The sequence below is a fragment of the Vicugna pacos genome, chromosome 23, assembly GCF_048564905.1.
Source record: "Vicugna pacos chromosome 23, VicPac4, whole genome shotgun sequence".
Lineage (NCBI taxonomy): Eukaryota > Metazoa > Chordata > Mammalia > Artiodactyla > Camelidae > Vicugna > Vicugna pacos.
Genome location: NC_133009.1, coordinates 13,363,084 through 13,385,576, shown reverse-complemented (window position 1 = coordinate 13,385,576; position 22,493 = coordinate 13,363,084). Strand labels below are relative to the sequence as shown.

The following is a 22,493-nucleotide window of genomic DNA, read 5'->3' as shown; positions in this document are numbered from 1 at the left end:
ATTTTGGTAGTACATAAAATGTATGTCAGATCCCTCTCAGTATAGGTGAAATGTTACATGATCCTGAACTTTAAGGAACGAGTACATTTTAATGTTTTCCTTGGTCATCCTATATAAATTGCACATCCCTTCCCTGCTTAGTTTTTCTTCTTAATGCTTCGCCGTGTCTAAAATGTCCTATATTTTACTTATTTTTTTTCTGCTTATTTTCTCCTTCCTCACTAAAATACGTTCCATGAAGGCAGGGCTGAAAGTTTCGTTACTTTGCTGCTGTTGCTATATTCTGAGAACCTGAAACAGTACCTAGCAGTAGGTATTCAATAAATATTTACTGAATGGCTGCAACTAGCAAGCATTGAATATTTTTAATAATTACTTACTTTGTAAGTGAAACCATTTCTTTTTAAAAAAACTTATACATTTTCTCTGCAAATATGACTTTCTAACATTGATTTAAATATTTTAGATAGCTGAGTAATGTTCCCTGAACAAACAAATGACTAAGTGTGGAATCCAAAGGACTTCAGTTTTGGTTAAGAAGTTTCTTTTATGGATTTCTGAAAAGTGAACTTGCACTGCATAATATTCAGCACAACTTATTATTCAATATTCTGGGGTATTTATTTATACCTTCATGTACCATGAAACCTATATAGCTCACAAAGAAAGCTGTTCAGAAAGGGAATCCAATTGTGCTTACGTTACACTGTGAGGTTAATATTCTTCACGACTAATTCTAGTTCAGGGGTTAGCAAACTTTTTTCTGTAAAGGACCAGACAGTAAATAATTTAGGCTTTACAGGTCTTATGGTTTCAGTCACAACTGTTCAACTTCAACATAGGGCCAAAGCAGACATACAGAATATGTATATGAAAGGGTGCAGCTGTGTTCCAAAAAGAAAAAAAAAAAAAAAAGAAAGGAAGAAAGAGAATCCATTGGGTAGAATTTTATTTTATTTTTGATTCTTTTTTTTTTTGTTTTTGAAGTATAGTTGACCTACAACACTATATTTGTCCAGGTGCACAACATAGTGATCCAATATTTCTATACATTAGAAAATGATCACAATGGGTAGAATTTAAATGGACTTTTCTTTACTTGCCCCAGTAGTACCTCCAACTCACATGTTCATAGTAAACATTCAGGTATCTGCAAACTTCTCACCCGCTTCCAGAAACCAAAAACTGGCAAACTATATTAGGCCTCATTTCCCCATTATCCAGTGAAGGTTGGAGATAGTCTTCTGCCAGATTGGGAAGATAACTTTCCTTTCTGCACAGGAGCAGCTTCCTGAATGTACTTCTGCAGGGAGGCCATTCTTTCTGATTGTTTAGGCTCCTTCTGTTTAGAGATTATTTGTCTTCTCTGTGTCCTTAGCAAGAAGGATTGAGGTTAGGAGTCCTCTGGGTGTCCTGGATACCAGTTAGCGTCTAATTTACCAGCTTTACCTACCTTATTCTTGCTCACTTTGTCATTTGCCTTCCCTGCACTTAACAAAGCTCTGTATCTGACACTGTCATCATCTACATGGAGCGTATCACCAGGAGGATCTAAAGTAGTGGAGAAGAGTATCAGATCTAGAGCCAGGCTATGTAGAGTTGAATTCCAACTTCAGTACTCACTAGCTGTGCAAACTTGGGCAAGTTACTTAGCTGCTCTGTAATGCCTCATAAGACTGTTATTATGAGAATTAAATAAGTGAATAACACCTGGCTCATGGCTTAGGCATTCTTACAGTTACTAAGATAGTCTACCCTGGTGGTTAAGGCTCCAGGCTCCAGAGCCAAATGGCCTGGATTCAAATCCTAGCTCTTTGACTTACTAGTTGCATGACTTTGGACTAGTTACCCTGTGCCTGGAAAATGGACAACTGGAAAATGAGGACAATATTCTTCATGAGACTGTTGCAAAGAAATAAGTGGCTAGTAGGAGAGGGTATAGCTCAGTGGTATGGTGCGCGCTTTGCATGCACGAGGTCCAGGGTTCAATCCCCAGTATCTTTGTTAATTAAATAAATAAACCTAATTACCTCTCCTCCTAAAAAATTTTTTTAATTAAAAATTAAAAAAAAGAAAGAAATGGCTAATAAACATAAAGTACTTAAATGGTGCCTGACCCTGATACATAGTAATACTCAGTAAAACGCTATTCATAGCCATTATTATCAACTTCTGTCTCCTCAAAGTCATATCTCACTCTCGTATTATCTTGGATTTGATCCCATCTAGTCTATTTAAACCTGCTTGGATTGTCCTGGAGATACTCCAAGTTCTTTTAGACTTACGATCTAAAATTTACTGTGGTAGAGCCCCTCCCTGGAGGGTGCTCTAAGGATGTCCCTAAAGGGGCTGCCTTTTGTATATGCACACAATGGTATATACTAATTACCCTTGGCCTAACAAGAGGAATATTTCTTATCATCGGAAGTGGCCAAAAGTTGAATGGACCACCATTTGATATATCTAGACAAGTTAGATGATATCTATGTTGAACTAAGTATGGTGTGAATAGGATTCCTGAACACCATGGAAAACTGAGCTGTGTGAGATCTAAGGTTTCTTCTGACTTAAAGTTTCTATGATTTATGAAAGGAAAATATGATATTTCCGATGAAAGGACTTAACGCAAGTCATATACCTATTTCAACAAAGTTCCATAAAGTAACAAATGGAGTACAGAAAGGCAAAAACTCAACAGTATCTCTTTGTGGCAACCTTGCCTCCTTTCTCTTGAGGCTTCAGTGGTAGATACTTATTAACCAGTTTAGGCATGAGTCATACTTTCTATCATATGTTTGGATGTATAACGTAACATGAACCTTAATCTCTGCTAGAGAGGACAGGGCTGAGAACATTACCTGGCTGGGAGTCAAGCTGAGATTGAGCTACATTGTAGATGTGGAATGTGAAGCCTGAGAGAGACTGGAATAAGTAACAGTTCAGCTATACGAAATCTGAACCACACCCAGGAGCCAAGTTCCAACATTCTATTAGGAGTGATGTGGCTGTTCCCAAGCAAAGGTTTCCTGAAGTCTAAGAGGGCACGATACAAACCGGAAAGAGGCCACTAGATGTAAAATCCATGTTTCATGATTGGGGGTGGGGGTAGATATTAGCACCCTTGTTTTCAGTTGGCACAATTATTACCATGTTTGTTCACCTGAGTGGCCAAAGCCATGAGTTTCTACGCTGTGGAAAGGTTTAAGTTGGGCATAGAGGGGTGGAGGTGGCTGGAAATCAGAATCCTCCCATGTGTACTTTCCCCTCATTGAAGTGATGTCTTTGTATGTATGTATTACATTCCTAGAAAATGAATCCTAGGATTTTCCCTTCTGTGTGTTTTTGTTTGCTTTCTCTTGGTCCAGGATGCCAATTGAGTTCATCAGTACAGTGAAATTTCTTTCCTGCACGAAGCCAAGGACCCACACTTGGTGGAGCACATCCCAGGGACTCAACTGAGACCTGGATCATGGCCCTCCTCTCACTTCACACTCGTTTTTCCTGAATCATTCACACATTTACCCCTGACTGCCCCTTTACCCCCAGTCATGGTCATTTGAGCTTATTTTGTTTTTTAATGTTGAGGAGGGATTTTGTGCTCAGAAAAATAAAACAAAATAAGGTTACTTGTGTTAAAATCAATATCTAATTTATTAAAGTTGGTAATTTAAAATCTTTTACTTTAATAGTCCTTAAGCTTAATATATCCATTTAGTTATTTTGATATCTATAGATTTTATTTACAAACATAAATTTTGATGTAAAATTATCTATTACTTGGTTAATATTCAATTAATTTACAACTCTCACATGTCAAATAATTACACATTTTAATGCTATTTAAATTTAAATACATCTATTCGCAGTCTCTTAACCATTCTGAAATATAATAGCTGATTTTCTCAAGCTCTCCAAACATCTAACAAGGCTGCCTTAAAGCAGTGGTGTGCTGAAACCAGTGTGCACAAGCTTGGGAGAGTTGAGTGTATCTCTTCCTAGCTCAGCTTCATTGACATTACATTGGTAGCTTGAAACTGGCCATAATGGGGGTATTTATATGATGAAATTGGCAATTGCTACATCTACCAAGTCACCATTGCTAAAAAGCTAACAAAACAAATCATACAAAGCATGTAAAGCACTACTTACAAATTTAGTAAGTTCAAAGTTTTTGACTAAAATGAATTTTCTTAAACAGTGAAATACTGTTTGCAAAGAAACTGTTTTATAGCTGTGAGAAAATAGAAAAAAAAATATAGGTCTCTGCCCCCCCTACTTCCCCTATTCCCCCCACTTTCCCACTTCCCCTATTCCCCCCACTTTCCCACTTCCCCTATTCCCTCCACTTTCCCACTTCCCCCCACAGATCTCCTAAATTTCCTGTAATTTCCTAAGTGATAAGAGCACTAGGAGCATCTTTTGTTTTCATGTTTGGTCTTTGATCCTGGTTCCTGACAGACACAGAGTTCATAAATCCCTTGGAGTTTCCTGGGTGATAATAATCTTTTGTTCTAATGAAGTGACTCCTGGTGGGCTCCCGGATGGGGGCTGGTCATCAGAAAGATCAAACCATGATAAGAAGCCTGGAATTTCCAGTGAAATGTGAAATAAAATGAAGGCATTGATGTTGAGGGATTTTTAAAATAGAGTCAGGAGGCCATTAAGGAGGTGCGCCTTACATACATCCTCACTGGATGGAACCATGAACTTCTGAACTGGGCCAGCCACGAATATTCCAAGGACTCTGCAAGAACACCTGAAACCTGTCGTCACTTGCCTCCCTTTAGTAATGACCTTAGCACTCAAACTTGTTTAGCCACTACTGGTTTCTGCCTCCAATTACAGCTAAAATTCTTTGTAATACAAACCTCCCTTTTTTGCCTTTAAAAGCTCTGGACTTTTACTCCCCAGCAGGACACTGTTTAGGTTGCTACCCAAATCTTTGTGCCCCAAACTGCAATTCTTTAATCCCCAAATTGCTTCCCTCCAAGACACAAATTCTAAACTTTATGAAAAGATTTCTTAATTACAAAAGACTCATAACTCTTCTCTATCACCCACTCCAGCTCCTCAAGTCTGTCCTCCACCCCACCCCTTTCTTCTCCCCTTTCCTTTGCTGAACTCTCTTTTTATCCCCAAGACCCAGAGGCCCTCCTTGATCCTCCAGCCCCAGCCTCTTTCATTCAGCCAATTCAAACTGATCCATTTAAATATAAACCCAATAATGAGGACACCCTTTTAAATGTAATGTACACATTTTTGACTGAGGCAGAATTGCTAGCTATAGCTAAAGAATTTCCCAAGGTTACTGAGAATCCTTCCCGTTTTGCAGAGGCATTTAACACTGTCATTCAAATCTATGAGCCTGTCTTTCCTGATCTTTATTAATTAGTCCAACTGCTCCTAGGAGAAGGTCAGGCCCAACATTGTATGGCTAAAGCTGGCTGGAATCATCCTTTAGAGGATCTCCAATGGATTATGCCAGCTGATAGATGGATCCAAAGCTCAAGAAATGGCAAAAACTTTATATGAAGCCATCCCTCGGGCCTTCCCAAAACCTGTTGATTGGAATAAATCCAAGAATGCACTCAAAGGACTGATGAACCTGTGTATGACTATTACAGCCAACATGAAATTGTTTTTAAGGAAAACTCTGGACACCCTTTAGAAGCAGAGTCAACAAAGGTGGCCTTCCACTCCATGTTCGTAAGTGGCCCAGATGACAATCTCACAATTCTAGTAAAGCAAGCCTAATTTGACTGGGAAATTATGGCAACTCCTGATTTGGTTAATCTGGCAAACCAATTGGCCTGGACTATTCAAAATTCAAATAAGCAAAAGGCCACTAAAGTGAATTTACAGCTTCAAAAGCTGTCATACTCCTTCCAGAGGCTTCAACAAACTAAATTAAAGCCTCTAAAAATGTCTGCCATTTTTGTAAGAAACCTAGTCATTGGAGAAAAGGATTGCCTTAGTCTAAAACACCTTAAGCAATCCTCCCATGTTAAGCCTTTAGCTCCTCTTGTGGACTGAGCCTGTTCTAAGGACAAACAAGGGATTTTTCCAATCCTTCCCCTTAATCTTCTGGGTGACACTTCCCTTATGATTGGAAATGAGGTCATTCCTGTCACAACTGACACTGGAGTTGGAGAGCGCACATCTGTGCTCAACTCCACCAACCTCAAACAACCACTTCCTCAGAGCACTGAGAAAATTCAAATGGTGAGAATATCTAATAATAACCCCTCTGGAGTTTATAAGCCCTTCCTTTCCCTTTCCAATCGGGCTCCCTCCAGGACAGCTATTCCTTCCTATTTGTCAGTTCTGCTCCTGTCAACTTCCTAGAATGAGACTTTTAGGAGAAACATCATGCTGTCATCTCTTTTTCTCAAAAAGGGGACATTATCCTTGAGATCACTTCAGTCCCCTCAACAACTGATTCCAAGCTCCTCAACCCTCCTAGCAGTTTTTGCCCTTAAGACAAGCTCGGAAGATAATATAAACTTAAAATTTCTCCAAGAAGTCCCTGAAAAATTAAGGGCAAAATTCACAGCCAGTATTAAGTGGATTCATTTAGCTCCCCCAATGCAAATTCAAATTGACCCTGATAAGCCTCTTCCAAGCATTAAATAATATCCTTTAAATTCTGAGGCCTTAGCAGGAATTAAACCAGTCATAGAGGAATGTAAGCCACAAGGCCTCATAGTCCCTTGCACCAGTCCCTGTACTACACCCAGTCTCCCTATTAGGAAACCCTGAGGAAGAGGATGGAAATTTGTCCAAGATTTGAGGGCTATTAGTAACATTATTATCCCGCTTCATCTTGTCATCCCTAACCCTATACCCTTTTAATGGCAATACCTACAGAGGGTAAAATTTTCACTGTAATAGAGCTCTATAGTGCCTTTTTCAGCATCCCAGAGGATCCCGAAAGTCAAGTGTTATTTGCTTTCACATGGGAAGGACAACAATACACCTGGCTATACTGAAAGTCCTTCCTACTTCTCATAGATCTTAAAAGCGGATTTAGCAGACGTCATTTTTTCCACAAGGGTCTACCCTCTTACAGTATGTTGATGAGCTTTTTCTGTGCTCCTCTTCTAAGGAAGCAAGTGGGCAAGATAGCATCTGCCTCCTCAAACTGTTAGCAACTAAAATTCATTAAGTCTCTAAAGAGCAATTGCAACTTGTTCCAAATGCAGGTCAGATATCTAGAACACATGATCTCAGATCAAGGATGCCTTTTAGACCCTGATAGGATAAAATGTGTTAAATTTTTGATAGCCACAGACCAGATGATAACTTCAAGGATTTGGGGGGCTGGCTAGGCACTGTGAGAACTAGATACCGAATTTTTCCTAAACTGCCCACTCTCTTTATACATTGCTCAAAGCTGAACGATCAGATCCCTTAGAGTGGGAAGAAAACAACTTTCAGTCTTTCCAGGACCTGAAAAGCAGACTTCTCAGATCACCTGCTTTAGGATGTCCTCATTACCAGCTTCCATTTTTCCCTGTTTGTGTACTAAAAGGTGAAATAATGCCTTAGGAGTGCTCACTCAAGGCACAGAGATCAACACTGACCCTTTGGCTAATGCTATCAACAATTAGACCCTGTGGTCCATGCAAGAGAGCTATTTCAGCAGCAGCGGCAGCTCTTACAAAACCAACCGAGGAAATAGTTATGAGTTCTCCACTCGTCATCTGTTCCCCATGCAGTAGAAAGCTTGTTCAATTTTCATCACGCTCAACGCCTTTCTGTAAGCTGTCTTAATTCACTTGCAATATTGTTCCTGTCTTCTCCTCACACAACCCTTTCCTGCTGCAATAGCCTTAACCCTGCAAGCCTTTTCCCTTTACCTACTGATGAAACTCCTCATGACTATCTGACCCTGACTGATCAGTTATTAATCCCTAAAGCTGACTTACAAGAAATCCTTAGTGCTAATGCTGAAATTTCACAGTTTACTGATAGCTCTTATTTGAAAAATGGCAAAGGAAAATATTGTGCCGAGTATGCAATCACTTCCTCCTTTGAAATTACTGAGATAGCTCGGCTGCCAACTGCTACTTTAGCCCAGCACACAGAAGTCCATGTTTTCTTTAGAACTTGCACCCGAGCAGAAGGTAAAACTACAAACATCTAAACAGATAGTTACTTTGTGGTAGTCGCTGACTTTTGCACTTTGGAAACAAAGAAGGTTCTTGATTTTAGGCAGGAAACCAGATTAAGAACGGAAATTGGGATAATCCAACTTCCATCTGTTGTTGCCATTGTTAAGGTGCCTGAGCATTCAAAATTAAATTCAGATAAAACCAATGGAAATAATTTGGCTGATATGGCTGCAAGAACATCTGCCTTATGAGCCACCCAACCTGAAATGGTTATATAAAATTTTGACTACATTCTGAAAGAGAATCTAATGAAAATGATCAAGGAAGCCAAGTGTATAAGGCACTGCATAAAGGCTTTACTGGGCTGGGGCTCAGGGTATAGCTCAGCGGTAGAGTGCATGCCTAGCATGCATGAGGTCCTGGGTTCAATTCCCATAATAAATAAATAAACCTAAATACCTCCCCCCACCAAAAAAAAAAAAAAAGAGAGAGAGAAAGAGAGATTGAGGGGGTGGGGAATAGCTCAGTGGTAAAGCACGTGCTTAGTAGCACAAGGTCCTAGGTTCAATCTACAGTGCCTCCACTGAAAAAAAAAAAAAGAGTCAAGGACACATGGCTGATAACTAAATGATCTCTCTGATCCAAAACTCCTCTTAACCAGGATTCTATGCATAGAACAAAGTTGGAATGGCACAGATCAGAATATTCCATCGCTGGGGTAACGTCTCAGTAGGCTGATCCACACCAGTGGACTTCAAATAGGCCTTGGGTTGCTGTATTCTAAAGGTAATTTATTCTAATATACCTGTAGAAATAGTAATATATATTTTACTGAACTGAATTATTACCAAAATCTATATATATGTATACACACACACACACACACATTTGAGTCTTGTTATTTCAGTAGTTACGTTGTATAAAGTAGCACCGAAAACTGAATTAACAAATACTGAGCTATTGCCCTTAGGGGGAAATACAGGATTAGATTCTTGCGAGCCTCTGGTCACATTTTTGTCTTTCAATGTATAACCGTGTTTTATCTGTGTTTCTGTTTAAAGACACGTATGTAACACACATCGTTGATTCAGTAACATCGAGCTCACAGCCGACAGCACTATAACTCAGCCCTGAGCAAGGCTTATCTAACACACACTTGACACATCACAGCCTTCTTACTGCCTATGAACACAACACAGCAGTTCAGCACTATGTAGGGGGGCATTCTAAACGGCGAAGTCAACAAAAAGCACCAAAATGGAGGGAGGGTATAACTCAGTGCTAGAGTGCGTGCTTAGCATGCACGAGGTCATGGGTTTGATCCCCCGTACCTCCACTGAATTAAAAAATAATAATAAATAAATAAACCTAAATACCTCCCCCCTGAAAAACAAAACAAGCCCAAAGCCATTAAAAAAAAAAGCACCAAAATGAAAAAAAAAAAAAAGATGCAAAAAGACCAGAAAAAGGACACGTTTGTGCCTTGTTCTACCTCAGCTGGGGACGTGCATCTCAAGGAGACTCAGATTTTCCACTAATCTGTGCATGTTTGGGAATGACGGTGAAAGTACCACAGTACTGATTACGGGATAACAAGTACATTTTGGTGACTAGGCAAATTTGCCAATACAAAATCCATGACTAATGAGAATCTGCTGTATATATGTGCTTAATATTTTCAAAGCCCTTTAAAAAGCCATAGATGTGGAACATTACTTATCTCCGTTCAAGAGGTTGTAAAACTGAATTTTTATGATGAATTAACCGTAGGAATCAACCTGTTCCTATGTCACACGTACAGCCAGTTTTACAGGCATGTGACCTTTACAACACACAAGCACCATCCTGCCCCACTTAGTTTAATACTCTGCTGTCACCATCTTGAAATTCTCAATGATTTTTCAGCAAGGGGTCCTGCCATTTCATTTTTCACTGGGCCCCATAAATTATGAAGCTTATCCTGATTACACGCCAAGTAAACAGATTTAATAACTAGGGGGACAAAAATACTATATATTTATGCACTTAAATAAATCTTTTTTTACAGTGACTAATTAATATTTGTTGAGGTTTGATTGTATTAAGTTCTCGATAACATATTAGCTTACTGAATCCTTATGACTCTCTGTGATTTGGGTATTATTTCCCAAGGTCATCCAGTTAGCATAGCTTGAATAGGAATCAAATCTTTTTGACTCCAAATTCCATGCTTTTACCACTAGATTATTGCTCTGTCTAATTTTAGTTGGCTCCAGATTTCACATAATCTGTAGTTAGAGTTTGAATTCTGTGATCTTCTTAGTGAATTTTTAACCAAGACATCTACATTTCGCTTGCAGTAAATCTATACAAATGGGCTTTTAACAAAATATAAATTAGCTCAAAAGTACGTAGGAGGCAATTATCTTTTCTTTTTCCATTCCTTTAGTCATGTCCCCATTTGTTTTCCAATTGTACATCCTCTAGAGAAGATAAACAGTTAAAGTATTGAAGGAGACAGAACTTTAAAAACTTTAATTTCTGACAAATTAGTATCTCTAGCAAAAGTAAATTGAAATTAATGACAAAAATAAGTTATTGGAACTATTTGTAGATTTAGTTCATCCATATTTTCTTGTTTTCACTACACTGGATAATTAATTGGTGATTGGAATAGAGTTAGCAAGATTAAGGCCAATTTAATTATTTAGTGTTAATTGAGTGTGTAAAATATTTTGCTTTCTTTCGATTTAAACTTGCTAGTCCAATGTTGAAAAGATGTCTTCTCTTTTCCCTTTTCATTTCTGCAATTGACATCTTGCCTAAAGAACTGTTTACTTAAATCACTTGAAAACCAAGGGATCGTTTCCTGGTGAGTTGTACACTATCTTTTATATATGTGACCAAATATTATTGGATTTATACCTTTAAGAAGGCCAGTTTCTCAACTGCTTTTTATTGGGCTCCTATATTACACTGAACTGAAACTCCAAAAGTTAGTGTAAAAGATATGACATCTAAAGTCAAGGATTTTCCAAGTGAGATAGGAGGGAAGGGGAGAGGGCACAGGGCACAGCCATTCAAGGAATGACACAGTAATTAATACTGAAATGACAGAAGATTCAACTCCCATTTGGCCTTGAGGCTCAAGATGGTGGAAGATTTGACTTCTAGTAGAACTTGAGCTTCATTATAAGCTCATTGTAATATATTAGCATGATTAATAACATGCCCACAGGCGCCATGACAGTTCCAAGGCTAACCATAAAAGGTCAAAGAGTGGGCAATGGCCAAATTCCTGGGAATCCCAGCCCCTTCCCCAGGGTAGTTAGAATGGTCCTCCCACTTATTAGTACTGAAGCCAATGAGGCCATTAAAACCGGCAACACTGCCCCTCACGGCCCTTTTTGCTCCCTTATCTTCAGAAATGGCCCACAATTTGTCTGTGGAGTGTGTATCTACTTTTACTTTAACCTGAGCACCCAACCCCCACACCTCGTGGCCTTTCTCTTGTTTTCTGAAACAGCCTACACTCTATGCAGTATGTATCTCTTTAAATAAATATACTTTTACTCAACTGTGGCTTGCTCTTGAATTCTTTCCTGCAGGAAGCCCAGGACCCACACTTGGCATGGCACATCCCAATGACTCAACCGAGATCTGGGACATGGCCCTCCTCTCACCCCACATCCATTTTCACTGTATCACAAGGGAGACAGGAAAGAGAAAGCTAAAACGGAAAGGCTGTATATGCCAGAGATGGAAAAATTAAATTGCAGCTCAGTAAAAAACTTTGTTTTCTTCTCATATCCTTTATCTTAAAGAGTTTATTTTATGCTCTTAAAATTCCCAGGAATAAAATAAGCATAGGAGAATTAGATCCTGTCTGTGATAATGGATTAGAGAAAAATAGCTTTTTTTTGTTTCTCTTAGTCCTAACGTCTTAACATTAGTCCTCAACTCAGCCCTCAGCTAGGAGTCAGTCCCAACCAGATTCTCAAGCCTGAAGCCCATCAATCCACTATTGAGCATGAGAAATAAATGTTTATTTTTGCATGCTGCTGAGTTTTACATCATTATTGTGGCAATAAAGGCCTGAGACAGTTAGAATCATTCAGGAGCTCCTAGTCTTTCTCTTGGCTCTGGGCAGAGGGAGGAGAAAAAAAGTCAGGAATTCCATTCTCCCTTAAAGCATTTCCGTCTGTGCAGGGCAATTATTTTCTTCAAGTAACTTCCTCTTCACAAGATTTGTTGGTTAGCCCAGGAAACTTTGAAAATATATCTCTTCTTCTTTTGTGTATTTAGGAATGGAAAACTGATGACTCTGGTGGGTTTCCTAAGACAACGTGTGTGACTTTTTGTCACTTCAAAGTGTTCAAAGTGTAAACAACCTCAAAGTCTAACAAGAAAAGGACCAATCAATAAATTATTGTAAGTCGGTATGATAGACTACTGTCATCAAATATTACATTTTTTATTACTAATGACACATATAATGGCATGAAAAATTCTCACAATGTTAATATTAAGTGAAAAGAAATCATCTGATAAGTAAAATACTTTTCATTCATTCAGCAAGTATTTATTAACCACCTGATATGTAGCATGCAATGTGCTAGATGCTAATCCCAATTTTATTTAACAGCTTTACTTAAATATAATTGACACACAGTAAATTGCACATGTTTAAAGTACAGAAGGTCCCTGACTTAACAACGGTTTGTTGTATGATTTTTTGACTTTATGATGGTGCAAAAGCAATATGTACTCAGTTGAAACTGTACTTCAAATTTTGAATGTTTGTATGTCTAGCTTTTTAAGAAGCTGCCAAACTGTTTTCCAAAGTGGTTGTACCATTTTACACTCTCCCTAGCAGAGTATGAGAGTTTCAGTTCCTCCACATCTTCACTGACACTTGATTTGGTCAATCTTTTTAATTATAGCCATTCTAGTGGTTTGTAGTAGTATCTAATTGTAGTATTGATTGATCCCTAATGATTGATAATTAGGGATAACTGCTGAGCATCTTTTTATGTACTAACTTAGCATTCATATAACTTCTTCATATAGTACATTGAAAATACAATGTCTTTGTCTACAGCTTCTGTTGTCGCTTGATGAGGAGTCAGCTGTTAGTCCAACTGCCCCTACTTTTATTCTCTGTTGGCTTTAAAGATTTTCTTTTAGTTTTTTATTTTTTTCAAATCTCACTGTAATCTAAGTGTGGTTTTTGGTTTTTTTTAATTCTGATTTTTTTCCCCCTTTTTTGAGCTTCTTGAGTCTGTAGACTGGTATCATCCATCAGTTCTGGATATTTCTCAACTATGTAAATCTTGTGTCAGTCTCATTCTTGTCCTCTTCACTTCCCATTCCACGTAGGTTTGACCTCTCACTGTGTCCTCCACATATTTAACTTTTTCATAGTTTCTTTTTGTCCTGTGCTGCATTTAGGATAATTACTTCCGATCTATCTCTAGTCCTCTAATTCTCTCTTCATCTGAATCCACGTCTGCTGCTAAACCCATACACTGAATTTAAATTTATTTAATAAATTTTTTTCATCTCTAGAAATTCTTTTTTGGTTTATTGCTTCCCAAAGACAGTTGCAAACCTGTTTAATATTTCTTTAAAATATGTGTAATTGTTGTATAATCTGCCTGGTGCTTCTAATGTATGTAGATTTCATGGGTTTGTTTTTGCTGTTCTCACTTCATGATGCCTTATTTACTTGTGTGTTAGACTGATTATTCTTGGCTGTTTGTCACCTTTGAAAAAGTAGTGTTGGGGGTTTCCAGAGGCCTAGGATGAAGTTCTTCCAGAAATTATTTGAGTTTGTTTTCATCAAGTACTTGGATGTCTTCCCAGCCCAGAACCCCTCCAGCTAAATTCTGAGCTTGTTGTTTCTTATACCAACCACTCTGGTTTCTCAACTTGCCATTTCCTGTAACCACGCTGGTTATGAATTTGGGCTGAAAATGTATACAAGAATGAGTAGTGCTTATAGCTTTTCATGGAGGGATTTTGACCCTCCTCCACCCCGAAGCTGTGGTTAGTAATAAGGCAACACTCTCCCTGTGAGTTGATGACAAGTGTGAATTTATTTCTGGTTCACTCTTACCCTGAGGGGGTAACCCTTTGGTTCCCAACCTAATATGGACAAGGTCTACTTCAGATTGTCCATTGTGTGTACACTTTGGGCTTTGATTTTTGTGTCCCTTGTTCTAGAGGTTAGCAAAGCTACTTCTCTAACCCTCTGGGATCAGAAAATGTCCTCAGGGCAAGCACAGGTTCTGTCTACCTCACTGGGTCCTTGTTCTTGCTTTCCCTTCATCTGAGGCCTGATCATTTCTTATTCTCTTGTCATTTCGTTATTAACAAATTAAAAAAAAAATTTCCCCCAGCATTTAAAATATTTTCACCAGATGGTTTGTCTGAGTAACCTAGTCCATCACAGTCACGTAAATGGAAGTTCTGTTCATTTGTATAAAATGTTAATGTGAGGTTGTTTTTTAATATCTGAGAGTAGCCTCTGTGTGTTGAAAGAAATGTTTATAGTGACTTAGATTTCAAGTTAATACTGATTTTCTAAAATTAAAACATTAAAAACCTTTCTGCCAACTTTTGATTTCAACATGAGCCTTGTCTTCTATTTATAAATCAAATTATTGTTATATAAGGAATGATCACTCTTATTTTTTCTGAAATTAATATTCAGTTCACCCAAATTGAGACTAAACACCTCTAATCAGCCCATTTAAAAACTTAGTTAATACAAGTCCTTTAAATATTTTACATTCCCTTTGCAGCATATCTGATTTTTAAGTACTTCAAATGCCTAGAAAGACAAACTTATATTTCTGACAAGCAAAATTTCCTGAAGAGTTAATAACACTCATATATTTTAAAATGTATGTTTTATCATACCCAATTTGATGTCTTTTTTTTTTTTTGCACTTTTTATAATGAATTACCTTTGGATATTTATTGGGAAAGTATCCAAAATGTTAACTGGGTTGTCTCTGGATCACAAGTGATTTTAGTTTTTTACCTTATACTTTTCTATATTTTCTTAATTTCCTACAATGCATACATATTTTTATAAACAGAAGAAGCAGCAAAAACTCCTAAAAGCAAGAATAAATGCATAGTATTACTTTCAAAACTAATATGTATTTTCTTATAATTTCCCCTCTTTTTGAACTTTTTTCCCTTGAAGAAACATTAAGATCTTAGAAAGCAATAATAAAAAATGGATGAAGATTGGGGGGCTCATGGTGGTGGTATTTTGCAGGAGAAATACCTGATTGTGAGGTAGTTACCTGATAAAGGTAACTGGAGGCACTGGTAAATACCTGCTTATGAATACTGGCTTCTAGGTCAAGCAGGCGAATGACAGTATTTTTTTCATTTGTTTGCAGGACAGCGAGAATCACTTGATGACTAGTTTGTCAGCATAATGGCATCTGTAAACAGAACCAGTAAATTAATTAAAAAACTTAAAGCAGACAAACAACATCTGCTGGAGAAGATAAATGAAAAGCGTGAATCTAACTGCTTGGTGGAAAGAAGCAATCAAATCAACTTACTGAGAGTTCAAAAGAGGCATTTCAGTGGTGCCTACAAGCCCCTTCCCCACGCCCAAATCAAAGAACCTGTTCCTGACAGCGGCAGGAGCTCCTGGGTCAAACTGAGTCTCCTTGTTCACAGGGAGAAAAGGCACTTTCCACTAAAAAGTAAGATGTTACAGTAGGATTCTCACCCAGGTGACAGGAGGGATTTATAAGTTAGGAGTTATTTCTGAGGTTGAAAGAGGTTCATATGTATTGCTGAAAGGCAATCTGTCTGAAGTTTTTTAAATTCATTGATAAATTAGATTAGTTGGTGAAAAATCTACCGTAGACCAGAGATTCTCATTTTCTTGGGCTTACAGGATCCCAGGGTCCACCTCCAGGCTGGGTCATTCAATACGCTCTAGTTTGCGTCCTGGAATCTGCATTCTCAGCAGCATCTGATTCTGATGCTGATAGCCTGAGAACTACATTTTGAAAAAAAGTTGTTATAAATAATTATAATAGAATATAAAAACTTCAGAGCCTCTCTATCTCATCAGTTTCTGTTGCCTCTGCGAAATTTCATGTGCAAAATTGAGATACAGTAGATACGAATTTGATAACAAATATCAAAAAGCGCTGAGGAACAATAGTAAAATGTGGAGGGAGGTTGGGGTGGGGGTGGGGTGTAGCGGCAGCAGTGGTGGTGGTGGTGGCGGTGGCGGTGGTGGTGGTATTATTTTGCAGGAGGAGGAAGAGAAACTGATAAATACCTTAATTGTGAATACTTCTTTCTTAATCAATACAAGAAACTGATCGTATTTTTTTCATTTATTTGGGGAAAAAAGGAGAGTATAATTATATTGAATACAACCAACAAATGATTAAGTTAGATCAGAAACTACAGAACTGCCATATAGGAGATTTAACTTCTTCAATGAGGAGGCTGTGACTTTACGCTTGCCCCGTGCTCTTAGTGAGTGGGCTAGAGAGGGCGACGCAGCATAGTGTGGAAAACTGATATTTGTCCAGTGTGTTTAGAGTTAGTATGTAACAGTCATGTGTTTATTTTACTGAAAAAGTAACTCTTTTACAAGGAGGAATGCCTTTAGTGTTTCTAATTCTAAGCAGATCTGCACAATCTTTTATTCGGGTTGAATTACTTGGAATTAGATGAGTTAAGCCACAGCTCGTAGGTTAGTTCTCAAGTTTTTAGCGAAAGGTAAAATCTACCTCCTATGACAAACATAGTTTACCTTTACATAAATACACAGGGTTTTCTGCAAAACAGAGTCTAGCAACTATAATTTCCATAGCCAACATTCATGATATCAAGGCTATAAACTAACAATTCTGGAACATAAAAATAAACCTTTAAATATTGCAGAAAAGCTCTTTGTTTCTTTTAAGAAAACAGACTTAAACAGAAACTCAACTTTATGATGACGAAAGACGGAATAAGTACCCACCTAATTTAAATGTTATGGTAATTGGTACATAAATATATGCTTTCTTTTTTAGCCTCAATTAGCTATTCTCAGTGGGTGATCTGGGGTCCTCTGGATATTCAAGTCTTTTTCAGGGGTCCATGAGGACAAAGCTATTTTCATAATGATGTTGAGATATTATTTGCCTTTTTATCCTCATGCTCTCATGGGAGTACAATAGAATCTTCCAGGAGCAATGTGATGTGCAGTGATATCATTACTCTGACCATTAATGGAATGTGAACTTGTATTCTTGAGTTTTACATTTTTTTCTCAGTTTAAATTTCTAATGTGGTAACATGAACAAAAGCTTAATAAAGTCCTCAATAATTTTTAAGAGTATAATGGATCCTGAGACCAAGAATTTTGAGAACCACTTATCTAAACAAATGGTAGGTAGTTGTTGACCCAATACTGTGTATTCTCAAAAGCTTATTAAATTTTTTCCTCATGGTTTTGTAATTAATCTCTGCTCGAAACTCTACAGTTTCAACTTTAATTCTAATCAAGGATAAATAAGCTATTAGGGGCTTATTTTCTTTTTATTTCCACAAGTGAAAAGTACCTGGGTATGGAGAAGGATGCTGACATTTTTGGGGGGTGCCTGCTTTATTCTGAATACTGTAAAGGTTTGAAAAGGTCAACGATAATACCCTTCTGTTCCTAATCTGAGTTTATATCAATTGAGAGATAGATGGAAGTAAGAATGTTGGCTCTGTTACTGGAAAACAAATCCATATTGGAGGAATCAGCTTAAAAGCAGCCAAAGGTGAACTTACCCCAAAAGAGAACATATCCCACTCCAAACCAAAAGTTTGGGTGTGCCACAGCAGACTGAGAATGGATGAGAGGACCGCTAGCCCAGGAGGCCAGCAGATAGATACAGACAGAAAGTCCTCATTTGTAAAATAAGGAGGTGGGACATGAACTCTGCACCTTGATGCACTAGTAGAACTTTGACAAGTTTGTGTTGAATCAAATGATAAACATCATTAACTAGAAAATAACATCCTCTTTATATAAGGTGGCCCTCTCCCATCCTCTGAATGTTGAAGAACACCAGAGCTCAATACTGGGCCCTCTTCTCATCATCTACACTTAGTTTTCAGGTGGTCTCAACCTAGACAGATGGGAGGTCCTTAACCTGTTACAAGGCTGTTACATACTATTACACCTCTAGTCTGATAACACTGATATTTCTATTTTTGGCCCCGACATTTCTCCTGAGTACTGGGCACAGCTATCAGACTGCCACCTCTACTTACTGTTATATCAGATTTACCACTGCCAAAAAAGAATTCCTATCCTTCACCCGCAAACACACATACTCATCCCTGCCCTCTCCTCATCTCAGGAAATGGCCAGTGATCTAAGGGTATCTTTGACTCTCTTCTTTGTTTCAGGTCCCACATTCAATCTGTCAGGAAGTCCTGTCAACTCCTCCTTCACAATCAGTCCTGAATCTGACCACTGCTACCATCATGATCATCTCTCTTCCAACGTATAGCAGGGGCCTCCCAACTGTCCCCCAGCCTCCACTCTTGCTATCTCCCACATTTACTTCTTCATACAACAACCAAGTGATCTTTTTAAAACATACATTAGATACATCATTTATTGCTCAAAACTGGCCTATGGTTTCAATCACACTTAGGATAAAATCCACACTCCTTACCCTGTGTTTACAGACTCTCCATGAACAAGTCCCTGCTCTTCTTTTCAGCCTCATTTCCTCTACTCTCCCTGGCCTCATTTCACTAGCCGTCATGGCTTTTCTTTCTGTTCCTAGGACATACCATTCCGGTTCCCACTTCAGGGACTTAGCATATGTTGTTCCCTGTACCTGGAACTAACTCTCTTTCCCTTGCTTTATTCAGATCTTCATTCGAAAGTCAATTAATCAGAAACCACTCTATATAAAAAGAACTTCCCAGCACCCATAACACCATACCCAGATTTTTTTCCCCCAGAGTATTTGTCACTCCATATTGCTAACCTTGAAAGCAGAGAGAGTATCTATTTTTTTCACTGTTTTATCTTCAGTTCCTAGAATAGTGTCTGACACTCAGGAAATTTTTTTTTCTGGCTAATAAAAATTAGGACATGGAATATATTTTTTGCAGAAATAATGGTGGACCTTACCTCATTCCTCTTGGTGCCATGTCCTTGGGTGATGGCTCACAAATCTAGTTTCCCATGGCACCTTAGTTGCTGCTGTAGAATAATCTTTAGAAATTAAAGAGGATAAGAAGAAGGTGTACTTTGTTGGTCATAGACAATAAAAATTAGAAGGCACTTTACTCTTTTCCTTTGTACACACCTGTGTTAGAGGAAGAAGCATATTTCATTCATTCCTTGTTTAATTATTAATCCATTCAGCAAACATTTATGAGTGCCTGCTTTCTGCCAGGAGCTGTTCTCTGTGCTTGGTAATACAACAATGAATACAATCCCTGCCTCATTATCTCAGGGTATTTTAGTGGGTGGTGGCAAATAGCAGTAGGTGGGTAAATGCCACGGGGAAACACAAAGCAGCACGATGGGGGCCAGTAGGAAGTGCTGGGTGGGGGATGCATGGCTGCCCTTTGAGCTATATGAAGATTACTCTCCAGGGCATGTGACATGACCCAGAACTCCCAGACTCTTTGAGGTAGCCAGTGTCAACAGGGACAAGGGACAGAATGAAATTAGTCCTAATGGTCTCAAATGGTGGTGAGACCATGAGTGCTAAGGGTGAGGGAGGCTGGGGATTTTACTGAGAAAACTTGGAATTCTGGGCACACCTCTTTCCTTCTATCCATAATGATATGAAGACCTGGGAAGGAGTTTTCTTAGCTAGATATCTCCAAGCTCTCTCTTCAGTCTTCCACTTGGAGGTGTGAGGCCAAAAGAGGGACAGTGTTACTTAAACATACTAGCCTTAAAAACAGAAGACTCGGTGTCTTAGTCAGCTTAGGCTGCCATAACAAGATATCCATCAATTGTGTGGCTTAAACAACAAACATTTATTTCTCACAGGTCTGGAGGTTGGAAATCTGAGATCAGGGTGCCAGCATGGTTGGGTTCTTGGGGTGCCCTTTTCCTGGTTTTCTTGCTGTGTTCTCACATGGCAGAAATAGCTAGCTGGCTTTCTGGCCTCTTCCTTCCTACAAGGGCATTTATAATCCCATTCATGAGGACTCCACTCTCATGACTCAATTCCCTCCCAGAGGCCCCACCTCCAAATACCATCACATTGGGATTAGGGTTTCAGCATAAGAATTTGGAGGGGAACACAAACATTCAGTCCACTGAACTCGGGTTCAAGTTCTGCTTCTGCCACTGAGTAGTCTGATGCTTTTAGTCGTTTAGTGTCTCTAAACTTTACTTTTTTTGTTTTTTTAATTGTAGGCAGTTACAATGCATCAATTTCTGGTATACAGCACAATGTCCCAGTCATGCATATACATACATATATTCATTTCATTAAAGGTTATTACAAGATATTGAACATAGTTCCCTGTGCTGTACTAAAGAAACTTTTTTAAAAGTCTATTTTTATATTAGTGGCTAACATTTGAAAATCTGATTCTCAGATTTATCCCTTCCCACCCCCTTTCTCTGGTAACCATAAGATTGTTTACTATGTTTGCGAGTCTGTTTTTGTTTTGTAGATGAGTTCATTGTGTCCTTTTTTTTTTCAGATTCCACATATGAGTGATATCATACGGTATTTTTCTTTATCTTTCTGGCTTACTTCACTTAGAATGATCCATCCATGTTGCTGCAAATGGCATTATTTTATTCTTTTTATGGCTAAGTAGTATTCCATTGTACAAATATACCACAGCTTCTTCATCCAGTCATCTGTCAATGGACATTTAAGTTGCTTCCGTATTTTGGCTATTGTATGTAGTGCTGCTATGAACACTGGGGTGCATGTATCTTTTTGAATTAAGCGTTCCCTCCAGATATATACCCAGGAGTGGAATTGCTGGATCATATGTAAACCTTACTTTCTGTATCTGTGAAACAGTACTTGTCCACTCTACCTCCAAGGTTATTTTGGAACTATGAAATGTATTATAAGTTATATAACAAATACTTCTTATTTTTTATTTTTCAGATAATGCCATATTTGGATAAAGTGCATCTCCAGAGACACAGAAAAAACAATCTCTTTGATCGTACTTCAATGTCTGTCTAAATTATTTACAAATATTTATTATAAAAGAAGCCAAGGAAAACTATTCACTAGAACACCAAGTAAACACTGAGTCACATAAAACATATTTCATCTTCATTCCATCATTTAGACTTAGATGTTTTGAAGAGAGAATTTGAGTTATTAAAGATACTTTCAAAAATGGATGACCTAAAAGTTCACTTTACAGTGATCTTCTCTTTACTAATCTAAAACATTTAAATAGTTTACATTGTTTCTATAAATCAGTGGAATAAGTTGATCAACTCCACTAACCAATTTGAAGATTAAAGTTTCTCAAAATTAACACTTGCTTCTATTGCTTAATTAATGTACTCTGATTAGATCTATGATTTTGATAATTTAAATAAGTACATACTTGAGAAGGTAACATAAGGTGCCTGTAGAGCATCTGTTGTATATCACTGCCCACCCCAAAGCTGGGCATTGCTAGACTCAGCTTGTGGCCAAATCCTTTTTGGCTACTATCACCTCTGTGTCACCACTGCTTGGATAGCAGGCTAGTTTTCAAATTTTAACCTGGCTTTTGTTCCTGTTTTGCAGTTCAGGTTACTTGCTATTCCACTCGTATTAACAGCCTATTCCATATGGCAAGCTGAGCACTGCTTGGCTTGGAACCCAGCTGTGTCTTCACATTTGTTTTTACATCAGTGTAATATTCACCTTTTATTTGGTTGCCCTTTGCCTCCATAGAAAACTGAGATTCATAAGCCAAAGCATTTTAATACTGGAAGGGATATGAATCAGTCACCTGGCCTAAAATCCTACCTTGGCTAGACTGAGCCAGGGCACAGTATGGATAAGAGCCTTCAAGTCTGAGGGAATGTAAAAAAAGCCAGACGCAAAGCTAACTTTTTGCTTCTCAAAAAGGCAATCACAAAAAAAAAAAAAAAGGGGGCAAAACACTTAGTGTCAAGAGCTGTGAAGGGTTCAACTGTTTCACGGGCGTTGATAGAAGACATAAGACTCCTGGTTCCAAAGCACAGGACTTATTACTCAGAGCACAGCAAGCAGCACAAACCTCGTATTTCGGTTGGTTCCCCTTGCCCTTCCCCACTTCCCTAAAATCCACGGGACAATATGGAGGTGTGCAGATACATGCCACCCACGCAGAGGTTCTGCCTCACAGCTGTACACCATTGAGTTTCAGAAACCTAAC

General features: G+C 38.3%; 1 protein-coding gene across 1 annotated transcript; it reads left to right on the top strand.

The window, feature by feature from the left end:
- The first annotated feature begins 8,827 nt into the window (after positions 1-8,827).
- On the top strand, positions 8,828-21,478 carry SPATA45 (spermatogenesis associated 45). Its single transcript, XM_072948245.1, has 5 exons — positions 8,828-8,900; positions 10,922-10,965; positions 12,399-12,524; positions 15,512-15,826; positions 21,236-21,478. The coding sequence occupies exons 4-5, from the start codon at positions 15,550-15,552 to the stop codon at positions 21,253-21,255; spliced, it is 297 nt and encodes a 98-aa protein (XP_072804346.1). The 5' UTR covers positions 8,828-8,900; positions 10,922-10,965; positions 12,399-12,524; positions 15,512-15,549; the 3' UTR covers positions 21,256-21,478.
- Positions 21,479-22,493: the final 1,015 nt, after the last annotated feature.

Coding starts and splice junctions, on each gene's coding strand:
- SPATA45 (XM_072948245.1), top strand. CDS start 15,550: ATGGCATCTGTAAACAGAACCAGTAAATTAATTAAAAAACTTAAAGCA. Junction 15,827..21,235: donor AAGGCACTTTCCACTAAAAA/GTAAGATGTTAC, acceptor TTTATTTTTCAG/ATAATGCCATATTTGGATAA.